Below are 22,989 nucleotides of genomic sequence, written 5' to 3' on the forward strand. Positions count from 1 at the left end.
ATGTCTTAGCCCTGCCAAGTGGTTGCAAAGAAATGTCTTGGTAGTAAGAAGAAGTTAATGGGACATTTTCCACCTAGAGCTAGAAAAAGTGTCCATGAGCTCGTTTCCCAATGATTTCAATGGTCCATTCCTAAATGGGCCAGCAAATTATTGCTGTTGCCTGGTGAAATCAGTTTTCCCCTCCCTGATGGACACAGGTCTCCCGTGTGCATTTCATTTCATCTAAAAGCAGCCGTTTTGATGAGAAGTGGGTGAGCGTCTCATGGATGGAACCAAAACCTGCCAGCTTTGCACATCCTCTTGCTAAGCAATTTACTGCTCCACTGCGTTTGGAAGATTGCACTGAAGTTGCTTTCCTGGCACTGGGGACCAGTTTGAGAATTAATGCAAAACTAATTCGGTTACAAATCTCAAAGGCACCAACAAAAGCTGGTATTAAGCCTTTGAGAAGTACGGTGCAGAGTGAACCATTCAGAGAAAGCATCGCAGTTGTTTCTTAGGCTTATTTCAACACCAAATCCCCCAAAACTGTGGGATCCTGGTTCAGTTGGCACATGCCCATCACCGCTATGCAAAGCATTGCAGGGCTGTGGTCACATCCCAAGGAGCATCGCTGAGGTCCCAGCACACCAGTCACCTTGCTTCCTTTCTTGGGTTACTAAAGATGTTTGTGGCTGTTGGTTCTTCTTTCTCAGGGACATCCTCATGATCCAACCTCTCATAATCATATTAACCCCAAAGCTGGTGGTTTTAACAAAAAGTAATATTGTAAATCTCATTAAAAAACCCAATTGTCCACAACTGGTGCAGGATGGCAAGGATCACATCCCTTCCCTTGACATCCTTTGGTGCAAACTGAGGTCTGTGTTGGTCAATGCAGGAGTGCTGGCAATAACCCATCATCCATGTCAGCTGTATCCAACCCAATGTTGTTTGTGCACCTCTAGAACCTTCACTGCCCTCAAAGGCAGCATAAACAACTCATCTACACTTAGACATAGACTTTCCCTTCTACACACCATGGGAGCTCAACCCTCTGCAAAGCAGCATAGCTCTGCGATGGGGAGCAGCTCAAGGTGGTCCCTTACCCTGCTCATCCCTCCTACAGGCACCAGGATGCTCATGCAGAGCCCATCCCCAAAAAAACCCCTTCATCCCATGGGATAGGGAATCACACCTTCACGATTTTCCATATAACATAAGTGGCAGTATTTAGCACATTATCGTCGTGTCTCTTCCCCCTCCTGTGGGCTCCCAACTGCATTTGGCATTGGAGAGAGCAGAGGGGCTGTAGCTTCCAATGCCAGGGCTGATGGCTGACATTTATCTTGCGGTTTTGCTTCAAACACCATAACCCCCTGAGGTCTTTCCCTGGTCAGTTTGGCATGGGGCTGCTGTCAGCAGTGCTCTGAAGAATCAGTGATAACCTTTTCCTTTGCTAAGGGGTTTCCTACGTGCTGGGGAGCAGAAGATGCCGATAAACAAATGAAGCTTGGATTCTCCATGGGTCTCCCTGGCATTATTCCTGATATTTAAAACATACAAACCTGTTCCTCGTTGGTTTTATTAGCCTTTTCTATCCTGGCATTTAAACAGAGATGGAATTGGTGTGGTTGGTATCTGCAGACTTGCACTGCGATGCCCTCAGGGGGTTCTCTGAAGGGCAGGATACTCAGGTCTGAAGCACCTGAGCTCCTCCAAGCTGCTGGAAGGCATTTCAGCATTGCCAGTAATGCCACCCCACAGATTATCTTGCATTGAGGAGAAAGGGTATTGAAGTCCTGGGAGTGCAACTGTAAGGTAGGAGTAAGGTTGCTCTAAGCCTTAAGACAAGCAATTCTTGGAGTCTGAAGCTTAATGAGTCTTAAGCTTAGCATCTTAAGCTACAATGATATTTTGGTACTTAATTCTCCCTGATAACCAGTGGGATTTGGGTATTGAACTAACGAGCTGAGTCTGTGCACCTCTTGCAGGGATGTCCTGAGCAGCATCCCAAAGCAACCAAGGCAGAGAGGTGTCATGTCCATGTGTTACCCTGTGCATGGCAGTGGTTTCTTGGCCCTCACAACTTGAGTGATGGGGTTCATGCTTCCTCTGTTCTTGATTTCGGTCATGGAAGAAGCGCTGGCTCGTCATCTTGGAGTCATCTTAAGCTACAATGATATTCTGGTATCTAATTCTCCCTGATAACCAGTGGGATTTGGGTATTGAACTGATGAGCTGAGCCTGTGCACCTCTTGCAGGGATGTCCTGAGCAGCATCCCAAAGCAACCAAGGCAGAGAGGGGCCATGTCCGTGTGTCCCCCCGTGCAGTGGTTTCTTGACCCTTGTGACTTGAGTGATGGGGTTCACGGTTCCTCTCTTCCCGGTTCCAGGCATGGAAGAAGCGCTGGTTCGTCCTGCGCAGCGGTCGGATGAGTGGCGACCCCGACGTCCTGGAGTACTACAAAAATGACCACTCCAAGAAACCCTTGCGTGTCATCAACCTCAACTTCTGCGAGCAAGTGGACGCAGGCCTGACCTTCAACAAGAAGGAGCTGCAAGACAGCTACATCTTCGACATCAAGACCAGTGACAGGACCTTCTACCTGGTGGCTGAGACCGAGGACGACATGAACAAGTGGGTTCGCAGCATCTGCCAGATCTGTGGCTTCAACCAGTCCGAGGAGAACACAGGTACTGTGAAAGCCATGTCCATGGCCAAGAGCATCTCCCAATGGGGCACAGCACCTCTTTCAGATCAGACCTATGGGAGGGCTGGGAGGGATGGAATGGGAAAGGGATGGACACATGGGACACCTCCATGAGGCTTTCCTGCCTTTGACATCTGAAGCAGAGCAGGCTTTGTCCACTTAATCAGTTTTTCATACAACTGTAGATTTGAGTCTCTTATAGAAGCTGGTGGGATTTGGGGACTTCTTTAGCTGCACCCTTGGTCCTCATCCATCACCAAAGTCCCTTTGGGAGTGATGGGAACCAGTAGTGAAATCCCTCCTCATTCAGAGGTTTGAGTCCCTTGGTGGAGTGGGGGAGAAGCTTTATAAGGACCATGTCACTCCCCACTGTGGGTGTCCCCACTGCTGACAGGCTTTCACTGCAGGACAGACACGTCCTTCCCACCTGCATCCTCATCTCCTCCTGGGGCGCACTGTGAAAATGCTGGGAGAGGAGAGCACAGGGTGGTTGTGTTCCATGGTGGGACCTGTTCTACTGGTCATGCTCCACCATCCAAACTCAGTTGTGCTTTGTCAAGCCTCTGCAGTAACCATCAGTGAGCTGCCTCCGGTTCCACAGCACCACAAGGGCTCACCATAGTGAGATGGGATGGGGATGAACACAGGATGCAGTCACCTTCCAGTCCTATTACACTTAGTAGCACCTCCAGGCATCTTTGGTTCATCTTACCAGTCCAGCCTCATCCAGACTACTCCAGCCCTGAGCTCTGTCTACGTGAAGCTCCCTATGATAACATCCAGCTTGAATCTGCTTTGGTCCCTTGTGGAGCAGCTGCCAAGAGCTGTAACCCTGCCAAGAGCCTGTCAGGCAGGACAGCAAACAAAGCATCGCAGCAGCACGGATGTGATCTTCACTGACTGACGCAGGAAACGGGACGTCACCTTGGCAATGGGTGTACAAGTGGTAGAGAGGATCCTTGCTAACGCCACCAGTGCGGTCTTTCAGGGAAAGGTCAGGCTAAATAAATCACATCCCATTCCAGTGTCAGCAGGTTCAGTGAAATCGTTCAGGCCCCTTTTTTTAGCAGCTGTTTTGTTGCAGGATTTTCCATTTTCAGCTGTGGGGAACTGGGTTGTTTTTTTTTTCCTTCCCATTTAGTAAAATGAGCTCTCAGCCCAGCAGCAGCGGGATCGATATGGGACTTCGGTGAAATAGAAATCTGGGCAGCACAAGGAAAAACAATCTCCCGTTTGCAAGTACATCTGTCCCAAAGGGCACGCAGGGCTCATCAGGCTGCAGAGATCCGAGCGTTATTCCCTGCAGGATCACGGAGTGACATCAGCAAAAGAGGAACAAAAATCCCTATTTGTAACAAAATCACAGCACGTTAATGCTGTAGGGAAAGTACCCACTTGAAACAGTACCCAGCTGCCAGAGAGAGATGCTCTGAGTAAGCTGCGAAACAGCCTGCAAGAGCGAACGCAGCAGATGTGTCCAGATGCTGCAGAAAAGAGGGAGCATGAATTATTCAGAGCTGGTGCTTTGCTTTGGTGCTTGCTAAAGCAGTGACCCCACACTCACCTTTCCTTCACCATCCCTGCTAAGGAATGGCAATAAATCATCTCTTTCCCAAAGTAGATAATGATTGTTTGAAGGACCTGCGGCCCGAGGCTGGGCAGGGAGGTTGAGGGGTTGTTGCAGTGTGATGAGTATTGGGAGTCTTGTCCATCTTGGTGTATTTGAGCCCATCACCCGTCCTCCATGATGGGTCAGCTGGAGGGGGAAATAAAACAGTAGCAGCAGGACTTGTAATTGCTGTCTTCATCACCTCCTTGAAGCCATGGGTTGATGGATAGAAGAGGATGCTCCATCCCTGGCAGAGTTCAAGGCCAGGTTGGACACAGGGACTTGGAGCAAGCTGCTCTAGTGGAAGGTGTCCATGGCAGGGGGTTGGAACTGAATGAGCTTTAAGGTCCCTTTCAACCCAAACCGTTCTGTTTGATACAGTGATGAGGAGCCTGCATGTGATTAAGACAGCTCCTGGCTAGCGATAGAGCTTGGCACATCTGGTATCTTTTTCTTAGACCTTCACTCCCTCATCCTCAAGCCTCTCTGTGCCTTGTTGTGGCTCCTGCCTTGGAGAATGAATGAGTCACTAATTGGAAGCATCAAAAAGGGGAGGAAAAGGTAACCATCAGGGGCAGGAATAGCTCCATGCTAATTGCAGCAATTAATTAACTAAACCTCCCTCTCCCAGCAGACAAGCAGCGTGGTGGAACAAGATCAAGGACTGCCAGGGAAACTGCTTTGCACATTCTTCTGGTTGTACTCATTCCTGGGTGTGCAATTCCTTTACATTGACCCAAAAGCCCTGCTGGGTCCAGCCCCAAAGCCAGGCTGTTCCTGCCTGGGATATATTTGCATCCTGGACCGGGAAACACTCCATCGCCATTGTTTAGTACAGCCAGCACACACGATCACATTGCGGTTAGAAGGGACCTTAAAGCACATCCAATTCCAACCGCTGTCACAGGCAGGGACACCTTCCACTAGAGCAGCTTGCTCCAAGCCCCATCCAACCTGACCTCCTGCTTGAAGGGTTACCCCACATCAGCTGAGCCCCAGTCACCGGTCATGAGTTTGCTTTTAACCCACTGGTGGTGGAGGAAAAGCCAATCAGCTTATGGGGCAGTTTGGGTAAAAGCTTCTTTCACCACCTCCCCATGATGGTAGGGAAAATATGGGGGTTTGGTTGCTTTTTAGCATGATTTAGTAAGCAAATGGGCAACCCAAAAGCAGCTGCATGTGGGGATGTAAACTGGCTGCAGACCCTCTGCACTGGCACAGGACAATGCTGCCATCACTCTCATAAGACAAAAAACCTAAGAGACCAAACAGATTTATACCCTTTGATGCTTCTTTCTGTTTGCAGCTCACTGGGAGAGTGTAAATGGTCTGTTGCTTGGTTTTCATGCTAGCCCTTCATGTCCTGTCTAGACTGGCAAACTCTTTAGGATTAAGAAACAGGCTGGAGTTTAAGGGTGGGTTAGCGTTGTCCTATGGCTAGCTGCTGGTTTAGCTGATCGCTGCCTGTGTTATACATCTGGTTTGTCCATAGGAAGCTCGATTCAGCCTCAGGGGCCTCAATGTCAGTGAAGTGATGGCCCCAGTACTGCAGCCACCAGCAGCAGCAGCCGCTCTGCAAACCCATCACGGCTTCATTGCCTGCCCTAACCTGAAAACAATTGCAGAGCAGCACGATTGCATCTGCCAGGAGAAGGGAAATTAAATTGACTCCGGAGTGTTTACCCAGGCTGCGGCTCGCTCTTTGTTTCTGTTAACACCTATTTACTTTGAGAGCTAATTACTGGTTTTGAACAAGCAGAGCCTTGCAGCATCCCAGGTCCGAGGAAGCTGATGGTGCACAAGGGAAGTAGGTTTGCTCCTGGCTCAGCACTGCGTTTCCACTGCGATTTGCACTGCTGCCACCTTGTCTGACTCAGATACAATGGGGGAGACCTGCCGGGGACCCTGAGCCACAGGCTATGGGAGAAACGCAGGCACGTGGGTATTTCGGACCATCTGCCTTTTCTCTGCCCTAGTGGGCAAGCAGCCAGGGCTCAGCTGTGAACTGGATTTTCTCATGTGCTTTGTTTGTTGGAGTTAAAAAAAACCCAACCCAAATCCCACTAAACATGACTCCTGTGCCATTAACTCCTTCTGGAGTGGATGCTTCCAACAAAACCCTTCCTTGTCCCATTCCTGGTAGGACAGAGGCATAGCTATGGCAGTGTAGAACTGTGAAGCAATGTGTGTCCTTGCAGCAAGCACGTCCTTGCAGGGGACTGTGCACAGGTTGTTGCAGAGGGGTCGATACCTTTACTAACTCTGTCCCAATTTACTGTGCTCCCTGGAGCTCCCCTTCCACCTCCTCATGGAGCAATGGATCTCTAAGGGGTTGGACGCATGGATGTTGAGCAAACACTCAAGAAGGGTTAAGAGCTTGTTCATGCACTGCATTCATGCCCCTGTGCTAGAGGTGTAACCCAGCCACGGAAACAGGGAAGGGAATACTTGAGGGTGAGTAAATGTCCTTGCTCTGAGATGAAGGCTCAGAGAGGGTGAGCAGGGCATGGGAAGAGGATGGTGCTGGGCTCCTGCCCTTATGGGCTGGGAATGGCAGTGGTGGCCTCCCCCACCTAGCACAGGCATGTATCTTTATTTTATTTTATTTTATTTTATTTTATTTTATTTTATTTTATTTTATTCTGTTATATTCTATTTATCTGGCAGTTTAATTTATTTCTCTGTTTTCTGCCAGAGGGCTGCAATGGGGCAATCCCAGCCTCCGGCTCATTCCCTGCCCCATCTCCAGGGCTCGGTGCTGGCATTTCACATCGCGGCTGGGATCAATCCCCAGCAGTCTCCAGGCTTTTACTGTCTCGCCGCATGCAAGTCAGGGCTGAGCATTAATGTTTAATAGGGAGCTGAGTGTCTCTCCTCCCTCCTTCAGCTCAGCCGCACTCACTCCAGCAGAGACTGTGATATCAACCTCCAGACAACAGTCACTTTGCACTCATGTTGATGGGAGCTCCTATCCCCCATGTGCATGGTCCCCACTGAAGCTGTCTTTGGCTTGATGCTCCCCAGACCCTCTACTGGTTGCCCCTTCCAGCCCATGATGCAAATTCATTGCTTTAGTACCCACTTGATTCGCTTTGACTGGGGTTCTTATATGGTTTGCTGGCTAGGTTGTCCCCAGCCTGCTCCCTGCAAGTCTTTGCTATGGGCCCATATATCTGCTCTTGCTCCTTCCTTGCTTCTCCCCTCGTAATGTTTTGGTCCCAGCACCAGGCCAGTGATGCCTCCCACCCCATCAGTTCCTTGCAGCCAGGTTTGCATGGGTGTTTGCTAAGCAAAGGGAGCTCAAGATGGGCTGGCACAAAGATACCTCTGAATCCCCAGTGTTCACCATCCCAACATGCAGGAGCGAGGTCCTGGGGAGCCCACGGAAGGTGATGGCTGTGGGGCAGCCCCTCTGTTTCTACTGCTGATGTCTGTCTCAGGGACAGGCAGAACTGAAACAGAGGGGAAACACTCATTAATGACTGCCACAAGACCAGGTACTTCCTTGCTATTGTGTCTGGCACACGCTTCCTTCCTTCCCTGCTCAAGCCCCTGGAAGTTACAAGCCCAGCATTGTGCCAGGGAGTGTGCTGGGGGATGAGGACTAGGGGCTGAGAAACAGGGGCAAGGAGGGAGATGTGGAGGTATCCTTGTGTCCCTGAAAGCACCCGGGTCCTGATGTGCTCTGTTTCCATGCCTGCAGGCAGCAGTGCCACCTAAGGGCAGCCGAACAAGCAGCCTCTTGTGGAGCTTTGGGCCCTCAAGCTGGGACAGGACTTGACTCTTCAGCTCCTATTGACGCAAGTCTATTGCTCTTGACTTAATCTTTAAGCATTGGTATGGGCTGTACTTGGATATCGGCTCACTTGGAGGCCAGTCTGTCCCCTAACAGACAATACGACACTCTACAACAAGCAATGAGCAAGATTACAGTTGAGTTGAGCTTGATCCATGGGTGAATGGGGCAGGTCTGGTTGGGTTATCTCTATGTATCCCACCTTCCCATGTGTCATCCACCTACCCAATGGTCCCCTGCACCATTTGGGACTTGGAGGTGGCCTGCAGTGGGACATCAATGTGGAGTCCTTGAGCCTTGAGCCCTTTCCTCTCACCCAACATCCTACCATACATATAGATGTAGCCTTTTCCTTGGTATTCTCATCAATGCTTTCTGCACTCAGCGACATGAAGCTCATTCTTTTAAAACATCTTATGTCGCATCTAGTCCCACAGGTTGCACATCTCAAGGGCATTTGGATCCATCCCACCCATCCATCTCTACCATGTTCCGAGTTTTCCTAACAAGAGAAAGAGCTACGGCTGTAGATTCACTCTGGGAGGACAAATGTAGATGTCACATCTCATCCCCAGGCTTGATCCAGTTGGGTTGATCCCAGCCTCACTGGAATGAATAGGGAAGAACCCGTAACCCCAGCTCACTTTGCACCAAGCTTATGGTTGAACTTTAGGTGCATGTGAACGCCTCCTTGCCTGAATCCCAGTTCATCCCTTAGCGATCCTGTCCCTTTAAATTCATCCCAAACTTCCCTGACCCTGGTTTTCCTGCTCCACAAACAGCAAGTTATTTTAAGATCTGACACTGTTCAGCTTTTATTTCAGTGTAAACAATACCGGAGATGGAGTGGTCTTGGCACAAAGGAGCAGCTTGAGAGCAGTTAAGTGCCTGCTGCCTTTCCCCCTCCTTTTTTCCCTCTTTCCCTTCGGACATAAGCTAGGTGAGGTGCTATTGAGTCTGGTGAAGAGCAGAGAGCCACAGATAATGTGGGATTTGCTTCCTAGAAGACAGAAACAGAGGGAGATCATTGCTGATCTCTACCAATCAGTCAGGGTCTCCTTGCTGTGATTCCCTGGGAACCAATATCACTGAGAGTGAGACATGAGCTGATGGTTATAAACTGCCCATTTTGGGGAAGAAGATGGATAAAGATGTCTAAAATGAGCAAATCATTTGCACTCCGAAAGTGCTCATTTCTTTCCCTTGGCTCTCCAGGGAACCAGGACTGATGAGCTCAGGTGGACACATCCACTTTGCAGAGTCCTAAACCTCCGCTGAGGTGAATCCCACCCATCGGTTAAGACCTTTGAGCTATCTGGATCTTTAAATGGTGTCAATTGTCACCATTTTGTTTAAAGCAGATGAGGATGAACCTCTCCTATCCTCTCATACCTTATTCTTCTTGCTGTACTCAGCTCTTCATCATATTGTGTTACCAGAAGCACTGCAGGACCAGAGTCAACACTGCACTGCTGTGATAGTTGCTGTCCTTAATAATGTCCTTACAGGGGCTTGGAACTAGATGATCTTAAGGTCCTTTCCAGCCCAAACTGTTGTATGATTCTATACCATGAGCAGATTTCTAGCCCATCTGAGTGCCAAGAAAAGGTTTGAAGCAAGGATGTAGAGGGTTTTAGGATAAAGAAAAGGTCTTAAGGTATCTACACAATTAGAAAACCAAGCTTCTGGCTTTAGGGGCTCTGGTGCAATTGAATAACTGAAGTTTGCAATACTGGATTTGGAAATTTAGGAATTATTAGGATTTCATTATTTAGAGGTTTTATTGTGGCTGTGGACACTTTGTAGAAGTGGGACTGTGTTTGCAAACCCGTAATTCTGCTATCCCATACAGACACCAGGGAGATATGCGTTAGCTGAGCCCCCTTTAGCCCGGTATTGATAGGAACATGCAGAGGATGCTGCCGTTTGTGGGAGCACCAGGTTTCCAGACAAAGAATGCTCTTGTGTGGCTGCAAATAATAAACCCATCAACCAGCAAGAGAGAAAATTTATGCTCAACTGTCAAAAAAGACCCACAGCCAAATTCTCCAGTCCTTAACTGTTTCCCAGCAGGAACCCAGCACAAGGGTATCCAACTGAAGATAAATATGGAACTGGAGCACTGGGGCCTTTAGGGAAAATCCTGCCCTTTCCTGGCCAAAGTCCCACTGAGTTTGCTGAGCTGGGGCTGGGATTTGAGCTGGGAGGGAAGGAAGAAATGTGAAGTTCAAGAGGTTTGGGGACTTTTTTAGAGCAAAAAGCATTGCCCAGCCTTTGCAGCACAGGTTTCCCAGCAGAGGCTGGCAAGCTGCGTTCATACGGCTCAGGGCTGTCTCCTAGGCCAGGTACCCAGAATCAGAAGCCCATTTAAAGTAATTCTTGGGTTTATAATTGGCTTTTATCACCATAAGTCGCTGTGCATGTCAGGTCAGCCCCATTAGTGTAATGGGCGCTGAGGAATTTGTAGGATGACTTACTGACCATGGAAGAACGAACGCAGCAGATGGTATCAGCATCACATCAAAAAGCAAACCCATGCAAAGCCTTTGGAAACAAAAAACAGCTGATGGGCTTGGAGCAAAGCGACTGGTGAAGCAAAACCAAGGGAAAGAAGGAGGTATTTTGGGTATCATCCAGCTGGGAGGAAAATCACCCTCACATTCACCTGCATTTCTATTCTCAGAGGGGTCCTGAGAGTGTTTTAGCCCCCAGCTGTACCACATTGAGGTTAATGGAGCTGTATCCTATGCCTACAAAGCTGCTCGGGTATGGGGATGTGATGTGGGTCTGCAGGAAATGCCCAACATATAGGGGCTGGGAAATGTGATAGACACAGGACCCCAAAATGTGTGTGCTACCAAGTTGGAGGATAAGGGAGAAAATCACACCTTAGCAGTGGATCGTTTCGGGTACTTTTTCATTGTGTGGCACTTTTTTCCCCAAAACACAATGTATATCCCCTTCCTTTACTGCTATGTATTCCACATTGTTCCCTCCAAACCTCTGAGAGGGGCCATGGTTTGTACCCCCCGAGCACCACTTTGTAAAACCTGATAAAAGCCAGCACAGATTTAAGACTTTCATTTCCCAGACCCCAATACCTCGTTGTTTACTGCTTTGTTTTGCTTCATATTTACAATTAAACCCAAGCCTGAGTAAAGGGAAAGCTTTCTAAAGCCTTTAAAGCCTCTGAGTGAAGGCACCCAGAGCAGGAAGGAGCCGTGAAGCTGTCGATTGCTGTGAACTTTCCATGACACCGCTCAGGGTTTGTTTCCAGACTGATCTTTATTTATGAATGCAGTAGCATTTATTACTGATTTTATCTGTAAAGATAACACTTCTTCCCTCGCTGGGTTCTGTGCCTCAGTTATAATTACTGCCTGCTTCTCAAGCATACTTCTGCATTATTTAGTGTGGAACGATGTCAGAGCTGTCATGTTGGCGATTTATTACTTGGGCTGTGGGGTTACACCTGATCCATGGATGCCCCATGGCATCCAATTGTTGGTCCATACTTAAAATCACTTTAGGTCCATACTTAAAATCACTTTAAGCCACAGAGGATGAGGCAAATACTTATAGTTAAGCATGAGAAAACAAAACTAAACTAAACAAAACCTGAATCTCCATGTTTGGAGGACTTGGGGGTGCTGGTCAATGAGAAAATGAACATGAGCCGGCTGCAGTGTGCGCTCGCAGCCCAGAAAGCAACCGTATCCTGGGCTGCATCAAAAGGAGCGTGACCAGCAGGGCGAAGGAGGTGATCCTGCCCCTCTGCTCTGCTCTTGGGAGACCTCACCTGGAGCATTGTGTGCAGTTCTGGTGTCCTCAACATAAAAAGGACATGGAACTGCTGGAACAAGTCCAGAGGAGGCCACGAGGATGATCAGGGGCTGGAGCACCTCCCATATGAAGACAGGCTGAGGAAGTTGGGGTTGTTCAGCCTGGAGAAGAGAAGCTGCATGGAGACCTAATAGCAGCCTTCCAGTACCTGAAGGGGGCCTATAGGGATGCTGGGGAGGGACTCTTCATCAGGGACTGTAGTGACAGGACAAGGGGGAACGGGTTCAAACTTAAACAGGGGAAGTTTAGATTGGATATAAGGAGGAAATTCTTTCCTGTTAGGGTGGTGAGGCACTGGAACGGATTGCCCAGGGAGGTTGTGAGTGTTCCATCCCTGGCAGTGTTCAAGGCCAGGTTGGATGAAGCCTTGTGTGGGATGATTTAGTGTGAGGTGTCCCTGCCCATGGCAGGGGGGTTGGAACTGGATGATCTTGAGGTCCTTTCCAACCCTAACTATTCTGTGATTCTATGATTCTATGAACTGGACACAGTCCTGAGCTGTTGTATCTGCCTATGAGTAGGGGGTTGGTCAAGAACATCTCCAGAAGCCCTTTCCAACCCAAATATTCAATGATTCTGTGATTTTAATGAATGTATGCTGCAGGGAAATTCCAGGCTTCAGAGTATGGTTGGGAGCTAAGATACATCAGCAATCCAGCGGGTAAAACTGGGGTTGTTCCCTGTTTGCATCCAAAAGGTGAGAGGGCAGAGCAAAAGATGAGACATTGCCCCATCTGAGTCTGTATCACAGAGTATTGCCTGATACCCCTTGGCTCTGGGTAAGTCCAGACTCGTGTTTTCCTACCCTTTTTGCTCTGTGTGATGTCCCTCCTCATCCTCCAGCTGCTCCAATGTGGGTGGTGAAGCTCTGGCAGGTCTCTTGGGATTTGTCTCCTGATAGAGCAGACTTTGTCTTTCCTGTCTCAATCCCAGTTTCTTGACTCCTGTGGCCTTTCCTCATCCCCAGACTTCTTCCCATGAGTCTAAGAAAAGGAGTCAATGATTTTCACTTGAAACTCATTCACATTTTTACAGTTTATTACAGGTTTTAGTTTTAATTGCAGGTTTTATTACTCAGTTCTTACTGGGCATCCAGCATCCTTTCATACTTTTGGTCATTGCCACATACCAAAGGCTGTGTCTGACTCGTCTGCGCCTTTGACTGATTGCCACCCTTTGTATCTGCTTATTAAGATGGAAAATAACATTTCACCTCAAAGATTTCATCATGTGTTCTTTCAGCTCTGCATGACCAAAACCCATCCTGGCCAGCACAATGCTCCTTGCCAGCTTTTGGTACGATTGCCTTCCATCATTTTCCTGCCAAATATATAAACTCCCCCTGTTGTTATATGCTATTGCTTTTGAAAGTAAGCTGGAGTCGAGTGACTCATTACATTTGCTGGTTTCTTTTCATAACTGACAACAAATCCTCCTTTTGAAGTGTTGGGCAGGCTTCTGGGTACTTACCTCATCACTTGTTAAAGTGTGGTGAGCGGCTATCCCGCTGCCTGTGGCTCCATCCTCACCTCTATCTCCTAGCACATCACCTGCCCTGCCAAGCACCACCTTGTCTGACATTGTAAACCGTTCCCTCGAGCTTGCATATACTTTGCACAGGCTCAACCTTGGTATAAAGCCTTTATGAGGGTAATTATTTTGGCTGGCTTGCCATAACGGTTCACATTGCTCTCCAATGAGTCATGATGGAGTCTCTCAAATACCCACTTGAAATCCATAAATTGTGTGATGAGTGTTTTGCTCCTCGATGGTTGCTTTGATGATAAGCGTTAGGGTCAAAGCTTGGTCAGTACATGATCTTCCAGGTAAAAACACTGCTTTCCTCACTTGGGATTTGTCTCCTGATAGGGCAAACTTTGTCTTTCCTGTCTTAATCCCAGTTTCTTGACTCCTGTGGCCTTTCCTCATCCCAAACTTCATCCCGTGAGTCTAAGAAAAGGAGTCAATGATTTTCACTTGAAACTCATTCATGCTTCCACAGCTTATTACAGGTTTTAAATACCGTTGTATCTGTTCTTTGGCATCAACAAAACTCCTTCCGAGGGCCTGAGATCCTGCTGGCTTCTCTGTAGTGCACCAGAAACTCACTTCCCCCCACTTCTGCTACCTTTAAGAACTCAGCGTACAGCCTTGCAGATGCTTTGAATATCTTTGGCACGCAGCTGTAAGGACCACCCTGTCCTCTGCCTGACACAAATAGCTTTATGCAGATAAGTCCACGATGTCCTAGACAAACACTGCTTCTCGCAGTAAAAAAAACACTGACATATCTCAGTAATGAGAATACAAACTGCTGTCTGCTGTCTCCTGGTGCAGTTTGAAGGGAAAACCAGCCCTGTGCTCACAAACCTGCATGACACAATGGTTGTTTTTACAGATAGAGTGGCTTAAAGAATTAAGACTGCCATGAGTGCAAGAATGCCCTCAGTTGTATTAGATAAGTTAAAATATCTGCCTCAATAATTTATAAATGACGAAGCAAGGCACAAATCAGTTTTCCCTGTGGGTGTGTTGCTGCATGAGTGATCCCTGTGACGTACTCAGCTGTCTCCGAAGCATTTGGGTATGGAAAGCTGGAGCAGGCTGCCTTCTGGTCCGGTCTGGTCCTGGTAGTTCCTGCATTCCTGTGGCTGCAGCCAAAATCCATTATATCACTGCTTATTCTTCCCAGCATCTGCAGAGAGAAACAGATCCAGTGCACTGCGTGTTTGTCACCAAACCACTTTTCATCCATGAGTGAAGGACTCTGATAGTAATGGGAGGCGCACCAAGTATTGGGTCTTATTCAGATCTGTTTCAGCAGCCAAATACACCAAGTCTGGACATTTAATTATGATCTAGGTAATTAAAATCGAAACAAAATAAATCCCATTCCTGTGTGGAAGGAAGAGTTCTCAGAAGCTGCACGTATGGAGTCTGAACACGCTGATGCTGGGGGAACGCTGCCCTTGCAGCGAGCAGAGCTGGTGATGAGCCCATCACAAACTCCACTTCAGAGGTGGTAAAAACTCGACATGTTCATCTTTCCCCTCACTGGAATTCATTTTCATGCACTTTCAGTGTCGATTTTCACTCACACCTTTTCAGTCTGAATTTGAATGAATTTCAGAAGAAATCAAGGGCTCCGCTCCGAATCGCGTTTTCACATCGAAAAAGCATGTGATGACGATCTTTGGTCAAAGAAGGGCAATCCACCCCCAAAAAACCCATCCACTCTGATGAGAATGAATCAAAACACCTTGACCTTCTTCGCTTTTACTTTCAAATCACTTTTATCTTCTAAAGGTAATTTCTGGCTTCAAGCAGTCCCTTGGCAAGCTCCTATTCTGATTAAATGGCATTTCCCAGCTGGAGGATGTCAGAACATTTTCAGCTGGCCCTAAGCCAAGCTCAAAGCACAGGAGATGCACTGGGCAAGGAGATGCTGGTTTTGGTCTGGGTGCTGGTACCATCTGTGGTGTGTGCACGAATGGGTGATAATGTAATCTGGCTCCTGTGGGTTTTGAGGGTGGGCTCACCGCACTTTGAGCAAGGAAGAGGAGGGTGAGGAGATGCTGAATAAGCCCATGGGATGGTTCCCAGCCCATCAGGGCAGAGAGGGTTTGCCTCGGTCTTTGGATGCTAGAGGACGGTTTGGTCCTGAGTCAGGGGATGAGGAATGCCAGAATCCAGAAATATTACCCTAAAGGAGATTGTGATAAATCTGCCTTGCCCGATTCTCTTGAGGACCAAGCTCTATATTGCGCTCCGTATAAAGCTCTGCTGTTGTTGCTGTGCGTTCAAAATAACCACAAAACCAGCCCATGCTTTAGTGCACAAGGTTCAAGCAGCAACATCCACAATGGGAGCTTGTCCTGCTTCTCAGCACAGAAATATCCAGTAGGAAGAGATGTGCTTGTCCATGACGAGATATGATGGGGAGATGCAGAGTGTCCAGGTGGAAACCGTCACGCATGGAGTAAGAAACACAAGAGCATAATGTGGAACTGAACTGATGACAACCAGTGGGATGTTAAACCCAGCAGGATTGAGGCTCCAACCAACCCTGCATCTCCTTTAACCTCCTTCAGCTCTTGGGATGGTCCCTAGGGATACAAACCATGGCTGATGGGGAATGTGGGGATGGGGCTGTCTCTGACCTTGTGGAAGAGGCTGCCAGCCCCATGTTTCTGAGCATGAACACTACACTGCTGTGCTGCTTTCAACCCACGCCAGTCCTTGCCTTTGGCACAAGTCTTGCTCCCCGCTCCTTGCCAAACCAGTACAGATGTTTTAACACCCACCGGAGCCCAGATAATTACAAACAGAACCGAGAGACTGGTTGGGGCTGTTTTCATTGCCTGAACTCCAGCCTTTCTCAAGCAAGATAACTCCCACTTTCTGACACTGCTTTCAAAGGCATTTTTGTGGGCCACGTTGCTAATACTCATTTTATTAGGGGTACGCCCAGAAGCCCCAACCAGGATGAGGATCGCACTGACTTAATGGTGACCACAGAGTGAAACAAGTGCAGGGAAGATGAGTGGAGCAGCTGGGAAAACCTTTTCATAGGGAAATTAGAGCTGGTTTTTACTCAGTGGCTTTCCAGCCATAGCATTGCAAAGCTCAGGCCATTTTCAAATGGGCTTGGGGAGTGTTTTTCAATGAGACAAAACCATGCAATCAACTGGTGGGCACTAGGCAGAGGATGCTGCAGGTCCTTCCCATCCTAGATCCTTATGGGAGGCAATGCCCATCGTAGTGAGCTTGTGAGCAGAGCAGATGAGATGAAGGAAAGAGCAGCATTTCCTGTTTTGGTGGAGGAAAGCCAGCAGCAAATACCTTCTCCATAGTCTATACTTGTACAACCCTAAAATACAGCAGTCTGGCCCAAGATCAGCAACTATCTTCCCTCAGGCCATCTGCGAATAGCCAGGTTTGAGTTTAACAGATGAGAACTGATTTAGCATGAATGAAACCAGATCTCATACGCATCTCCCCTAGCGCCACTTAGAAAGTATAGGTGGGGAGGAGGACCAAGAAAGCCTCCTCAGGCTTCATATCTACATGAACCTTTTGTCTCCTTACCCCTTTTCCATCAGGATGCTTTGTGGTCCTGCACATGCAGGTTCAATTTGTCATAGAATCGTAGAATGGTTTGATTCTATGATACGATGACAAAATGAACCTGCATGTCCAGAAGGACCTCCGAGCATCCTGTCCTTGTGTTCATTATCACAGCTGATAACTGGTTGGGTGGAAGATGACTGGCGCAAGCCCACCAACCTTGGTAGGCTCAAGCTGTCTTCATGGCTCTCCCCTCAATCCCTGCTGTGAAATTCCTCTTTCTTTATGCCCAGCCATGAACATTTTCATCCAACATTATTCCAGTTTGATTCTGGTTGCTGTGGAGACCAATCTAAATGAAACTTTAGTATTTTGGAAGAGAATATGATTCTAAAGTCATTTGCGATGCAGGGTCCCATGCTAATAGCATTAGCATATTATTTGATTATGGCGATGCGGAGGGAATAAATTCCAAGTCCTTTTGCCATCATTGCATCTTAAAAGAAAAGGAAGAGAAAAACCTCCAGGTTCTAGCTGATACTGATGACCTTTACTGCTGGTGAATTCGTGATTTCTGAATGCATAAAGCTCTAAGGGTCTCAGGCATTTTTAACCTCATGGCAATGGGAATAGCTCCTTGGAAGGGACCTTTTCCTTCCCTGCTTTCAGTGAGCACTGTTAATAGACTGCCTAATGAGCAGGACTCGTGTTTTAATGATGGGTAGAGAGATCCAGGATGGTTTTTTGAGCTGTTTGCATTTTACTGGAGTGATGGTGTGGCAGAGCCCAGCTGGAGAATTGTACCTGTGCAAGCTACAATCCTCCCATCGCTTGCAGTGATTTTTCTTCTTGCATTTTACCTTTAGGAGAGGTTTTGACCTCAGGACTTCTTTAGATGATTCTAGTATGAGGACAGGGTATGCCCATACCCCCAGATGAAAAATAATTGCATGGAAAACCTTTGCAGACTGGTTTGTTCTGAGTGTAAAGGCTGCAGAGATGGAAAAGGGAGAGGAACTTCCAGCAAGAAAGAAAACGAAGCCAATCTATTGTTCTGAGTGTCCATCCGTTTGGGGGATGGACTGACCCTTGCTCCCACTGACCCCTGGGCTGCTTTGCTCAATGGTTCAGGGACGTGGTATTGCAGCCATGAGGGTTAATGACTTCTTTTGTCTCCTCTTTTGGCTTTGATGCGGCTGATACTGCCCTGTCTGAGCATGCCGGGCTCACCCAAAGCTATGTGAGGAATTTGGGGCTCTACCACCACCCCCCTGTTCCCATTTTCCCCTCTACCCCCTGCACAGCACCCACCTCCCTTTCCTTTTAACCCAACAGCTAAAATACCACCCAGGGAGCAAAAAATAACATTAACCCCATGAATGTTAATAACATTCATATTAATAACATCAAGATAGAGAAGAGAAAAATGGGACCAAACTCCTGCAGTTTGGTCCCATGCATGGATGCAAATGTACCCATGGGGAAGGGGGCTCTGAAAGGAAAAATGTGGGGATCCTCTTTTTTTCTCCATCGCTGCCTTGCTGAGCGTTGGTGAAGCAGGTCCTTAGCAGCACCGCTGCTTTATTGACTCCCTGGCAAACTGGAAGTTATAATGTTTCTCCCCCAAGGTAAGGAGAGATCGAAATAAATTACTTCTGTAAAGAGCCAGGAATGGCAGTTCTTCTATAATACAAAGTGCAAATATTTGGGCCTCCTGTGTGCTCCCTTGAATAGAAATGGTACTAAATCATGCATAATAAAGCAGGTTCACATTTTCTCCTAGCAAAAGTTTTCCTTTGCTCTCCTGAAGCATTAAAGCCCCACGCTCCCATCGCCATAAAAAGGGCCATAAAATTTAAAGCAAGCCGTTAAGAAGCCCTGGCTGGGATTAGATTGGGATTCATCCTTTCTACTTCTCCATCCCTGCTAAGTGAGGCGTGCACCCGTGTTTGGTCAAGCGAGGAATGGCACCCACATACTGCTCGCAGTGAACAATGAGGGTGAGAAGAAATCTGCTCAGGACTTAAAAGCAAGTTTTCTCCTGGGTTGGGTGGTGTAAAGTCGATGGTGAGCCAGCTTCTGGGCTTTCACCCTGCTCGTTGGTGGCATGTCAGACCATGGCACCGGGTGAGACTGTATTGGCATGAAGTCCAAGGCAATGCCAGTTAGGAAACTCCAAAATTTCTCATCATCATCATCATGGAATCATAGAATTAGAATGGTTCGGGTTGGAAAGGACCTTAAGATCATCCCATTCCAATCCCCTGCCATGGGCAGGGATGTCTCACACTAGACCAGGTTGCTCAAGGTCCTGTCCAATGATAATAACCAATAATAAGAACCAATGACATCCTCCAAAACAGGATGCCAGAGCTTCATTTCACACAGGGACAAACCTAGTTTGATGCTGGGCTGTCTCTGAAGAGGGAAAAACAGCCTTTCTCATAGAAATGTGTCATCTCTTATGATAGCTCTTCGTTTTCAACAGCTTCAGCCTTGTCCTGAAGCACTCATCTCCACAGACTCCAGCAAGATTTGCTAAGGTTGCCCTTGGCATCTATAGAAAGTACATATGTCAGAAAAGCAACTAATTCTTCACATCCATTTAGATTGGATATAAGGAGGAAATTCTTTCCTGTTAGGGTGGTGAGGCACTGGAATGGGTTGCCCAGGGAGGTTGTGAGTGCTCCATCACTCACAGTAGTGTTCAAGGCCAGGTTGGATGAAGCCTTGGGTGGGATGGTTTAGTGTGAGGTGTCCCTGCCCATGGCAGGGGGGTTGGAACTGGATGATCTTGAGGTTCTTTCCAACCCTAACTATTCTATAATTCTATGATCCACATTGCCTTGGTGTTGCCACCTTATCCCTACCCTGAAAAAGGCAAAAATACCCTCTTTGAGACCACTTTGTGTTTTATAAAGTTCCATCCCTCCATCTTTGTCCTTTCTCTCTGTTCCAGCCTTTTCTTTTTTGTCTTTTCTTCTCCCCATTTAGTCCCTCATCAAATTGGTTTTACAATGTCAGAGATGATGATTCCTGAAGCAGAGTGTCAGAGATGGGGTTAGATCTGTGGAGCAAATGAAGCCTGTCCCAGCCCACGCTGCCACCCTGGGGTTGTCCTTCATCCCCAGCCGTAGGTCATTGTCCCACTCTCAGATAAGGATGTCCCAGGTGGGATGCTCAAGGCTGTGTGTAAGCCAGGGCTGCTTTTATCTGCAGCACTGAAGCCCTTATAGCAAAAATAAATAGGTGCACACCAGACATCCCCTATGGCCAAATGTTAGACCTCCAAATATTGACTCAAAAGGTTGAGCTCCACAATCGAGCGGCAGCTTTGCTCTTTAAAGGGTAGCCACCATGTGCAGGGCTGATATAATACAGAGCTGGGTCACTGCCGCCAAGGAGCAGAGATGGGATTTTGGGCACGGCTTCATCTCACACAAGCAAACCTGTGTTCTCCAGGGAGAAGCATCGCATCGTTCCTGTTGCAGTCTCTCTCTGTCCTGCCCCTTTGTCCTTCAAAGAATTGATTGCTGTTAAAATAACTGAGATATATAATGCTTTGAGGTCAGGATGATCTGACTTGGCTCTCTTCCCTCTCTTCTCTCTCACTTACTCTCCAGTGCTGTGATATTTTCCCCTGGTTCCCATGCTTCTCCGAGGCGAACGCTCCTGCATTGCCACTATTTTGTAGTTGTTCCATACAGATGCAAGCAGAGCGCTGACACTAATGGGCAGAGATGATGCTATTTATTTATTGCCACTCATCCTTGTCTCCCTGTCTCTCTCATCAACTCTTTTATGGGTAATTCTCCCCTATCCTGTGTTGCATGCTCAAATAAGTGGGGGATTTCACTGTTGTCAGTAGAAGAAATGTCAGGGGAGCAGCTCAAGCTAAATATCATTTAGATGGCTGAAACTGGGTAAGAGAAACCATGCCCCTACCCCTTTGTGCAGCAGATCCCTGGCCATAAAGCTCCTCCTTTCCCTTATCCAGTCTGTCCTGACCGGTTTCTCAAAGCAAAATAACCGGAAAAGAAAAGCTCAAAAGCCGAATGTCCCCATCCTTCAGCTTCTCTGCACTGCAGGATGCATCTGTGCCCCATCCTTGCTTTTGGGGAGCTCCATTCCCCCTGCTTGGCACCCAAAATATAGGCGATGCTGAATATTAGGGGTACTTGCATCCTTGCACACAGCTCCCACCCTGGTGGAAACCAGAGAGGGGAGATTATCCCCACCAGACACCCTTTCCCACTAGTCTACTGGAGGAAACCTTTAGCAGGCAACCATCCAAGGCATCCTCAGACTGACAACAGCTTTTCCAAATGCCATCCAACTCAGAGGCGATAGGGCAAGCTCGATAAACAAACCTTCCTTGGGTACCATTCTCATCCTCATGGCATTCCAGGGCCTCCTGGCAGCGCGATGGCATGGTGAATCATCCGTCGGACGTGTTGTTTGTTCTCTCCCTGCCAGGAGAAGCAGAGGGAAGGATGTTTTGGTAGGATTGTTTGTCTTTTTTCATTATTATTTTGTATTTGTGCTGGAGGAACGAGCTGGCAGTGAAAGTGGAGGCGCAGGCGGATTCCCGTGGGAGACGGTTCCCCCTATTTATTGCTAATAAACGATGGAGCTGCTCCAAAAAGTGGGGAGGATGAGAGCGCTCCTGTGCCCTCGTAGGGATTATTTCTAGTAGATTTCTCCTAGTCCCTCACTGGCCATAAGTTTTAACCCGTATGAAGTCAGTGACATGGTCTGAGGTGGTTTGTGGCCCTATTTGCCAAGGTAGAACTAAGACCTTATTTGTGAAGCCCCTTGGACCACTCAATCCTTGCCAGCGCAGTGTGGGCAGCACAGAGAATTCCGTGCTGCTCAGGGATGCCAAGCAAACACAGAATCCCAAGCAAACACAGAATCCCAGATTGCTTTGGGTTGGAAAGGGCCTTAAGGTCATTCAGTTCCAGCCCCCTCCAACGGGCAGGGACACCTTCCACTAAACCAGGTTGCTTCAATCCCTTTCCAGCCTGGCCTTGAACATTGACGGGAGCTTGACCCAAAACTCGCTGCCTTTCTATGGGCATCATTTCAAAGCAGTGGGATATAGGGAGTTGTAGTCCCAGCCTTTGTCTTCAAGCAAGGAAGGCAGACTGGGTTCTGGTGAAAAAGGCCATTCCGAAAGCAACAGTTTCCAAAGGAGCCTGAGTAATTGTTTCTCTCACATAAGTCCAGGCACACAGCAATACTCCAGTGCTCTGAGAGGGGAATTCACAACTGTCAGCAAGGAGGGAAATACCGCTTTGGGGGATTGAAAACATCCCGTAAAACATTCCTGGCTCCCAGCCTAGCCCATCCCATTGCCGGCCGTGTGCTCGCAGTTGTGTATCTTTGCTTTGGGGATGGAGTCACGAGGAGGTTTTCTCCCTCTTTACGGCAAAACATAGCCCAAAAAACACATCTTAACCTGGACTAGTGAGTGCCAAGCCTCCAGCTGGCCTGGCACCACAGGGTTTTGCATGGCTGTGCTGGCTTGTCCCCACTGAGCCTCTTGGCTCGCTTTCTCACAGGGGCCAGCACAGCATCTGTAGCACAAGCCCAGTGAGATGTACTCATGCAAGTCGTGCTGCTGACATTGAGTTTTAAGTTGTGGGCGTCCCAAAGCTGCCTTTTCCAGACCGTGAGAGTCCAATTCCCTAAACTCGGAGAAGAGCCAGCCAGGAAATGTGGGTTAAGATGACACTTCCCACATGGCTTCGCTACGTAACCTTAACTCTGCCCCCCTGGGAATGGCAATAGGAACTGGAACAAGATCTTATCCCTTCTTGGCTGTATTTAATACATTCCCTCAACATATACTCAAGTTCTCAATGTAAAGCCAAAGGATTTGAAGGCTACATCTATGCTGTTCAATAAAGGAGGGCCACAAGTTTAGTCATGGCCATGAGGGATAGAGAAACATCATTCTTTATGGCTCATGTGAGGTT

General features: G+C 47.9%; 1 protein-coding gene across 2 annotated transcripts in view; it reads left to right on the forward strand.

Annotated features, from left to right (window-relative positions):
* GAB2 (GRB2 associated binding protein 2) overlaps window positions 1-22,989 on the forward strand; it is a 99,254-nt gene that overhangs the window by 54,932 nt on the left and 21,333 nt on the right. For both annotated transcript variants that reach the window (XR_010612506.1, XM_065678857.1), the window contains exon 2: window positions 2,376-2,676. Coding sequence is in view for 1 of the 2 variants with exons in the window: in XM_065678857.1 (XP_065534929.1) it covers window positions 2,376-2,676 (301 nt within the window). In the remaining variant the exon portion in view is untranslated. The remainder of the gene's footprint in view (window positions 1-2,375; window positions 2,677-22,989) is intronic.

This window comes from Lathamus discolor, chromosome 4 (assembly GCF_037157495.1).
Source record: "Lathamus discolor isolate bLatDis1 chromosome 4, bLatDis1.hap1, whole genome shotgun sequence".
Taxonomy (NCBI): domain Eukaryota; kingdom Metazoa; phylum Chordata; class Aves; order Psittaciformes; family Psittacidae; genus Lathamus; species Lathamus discolor.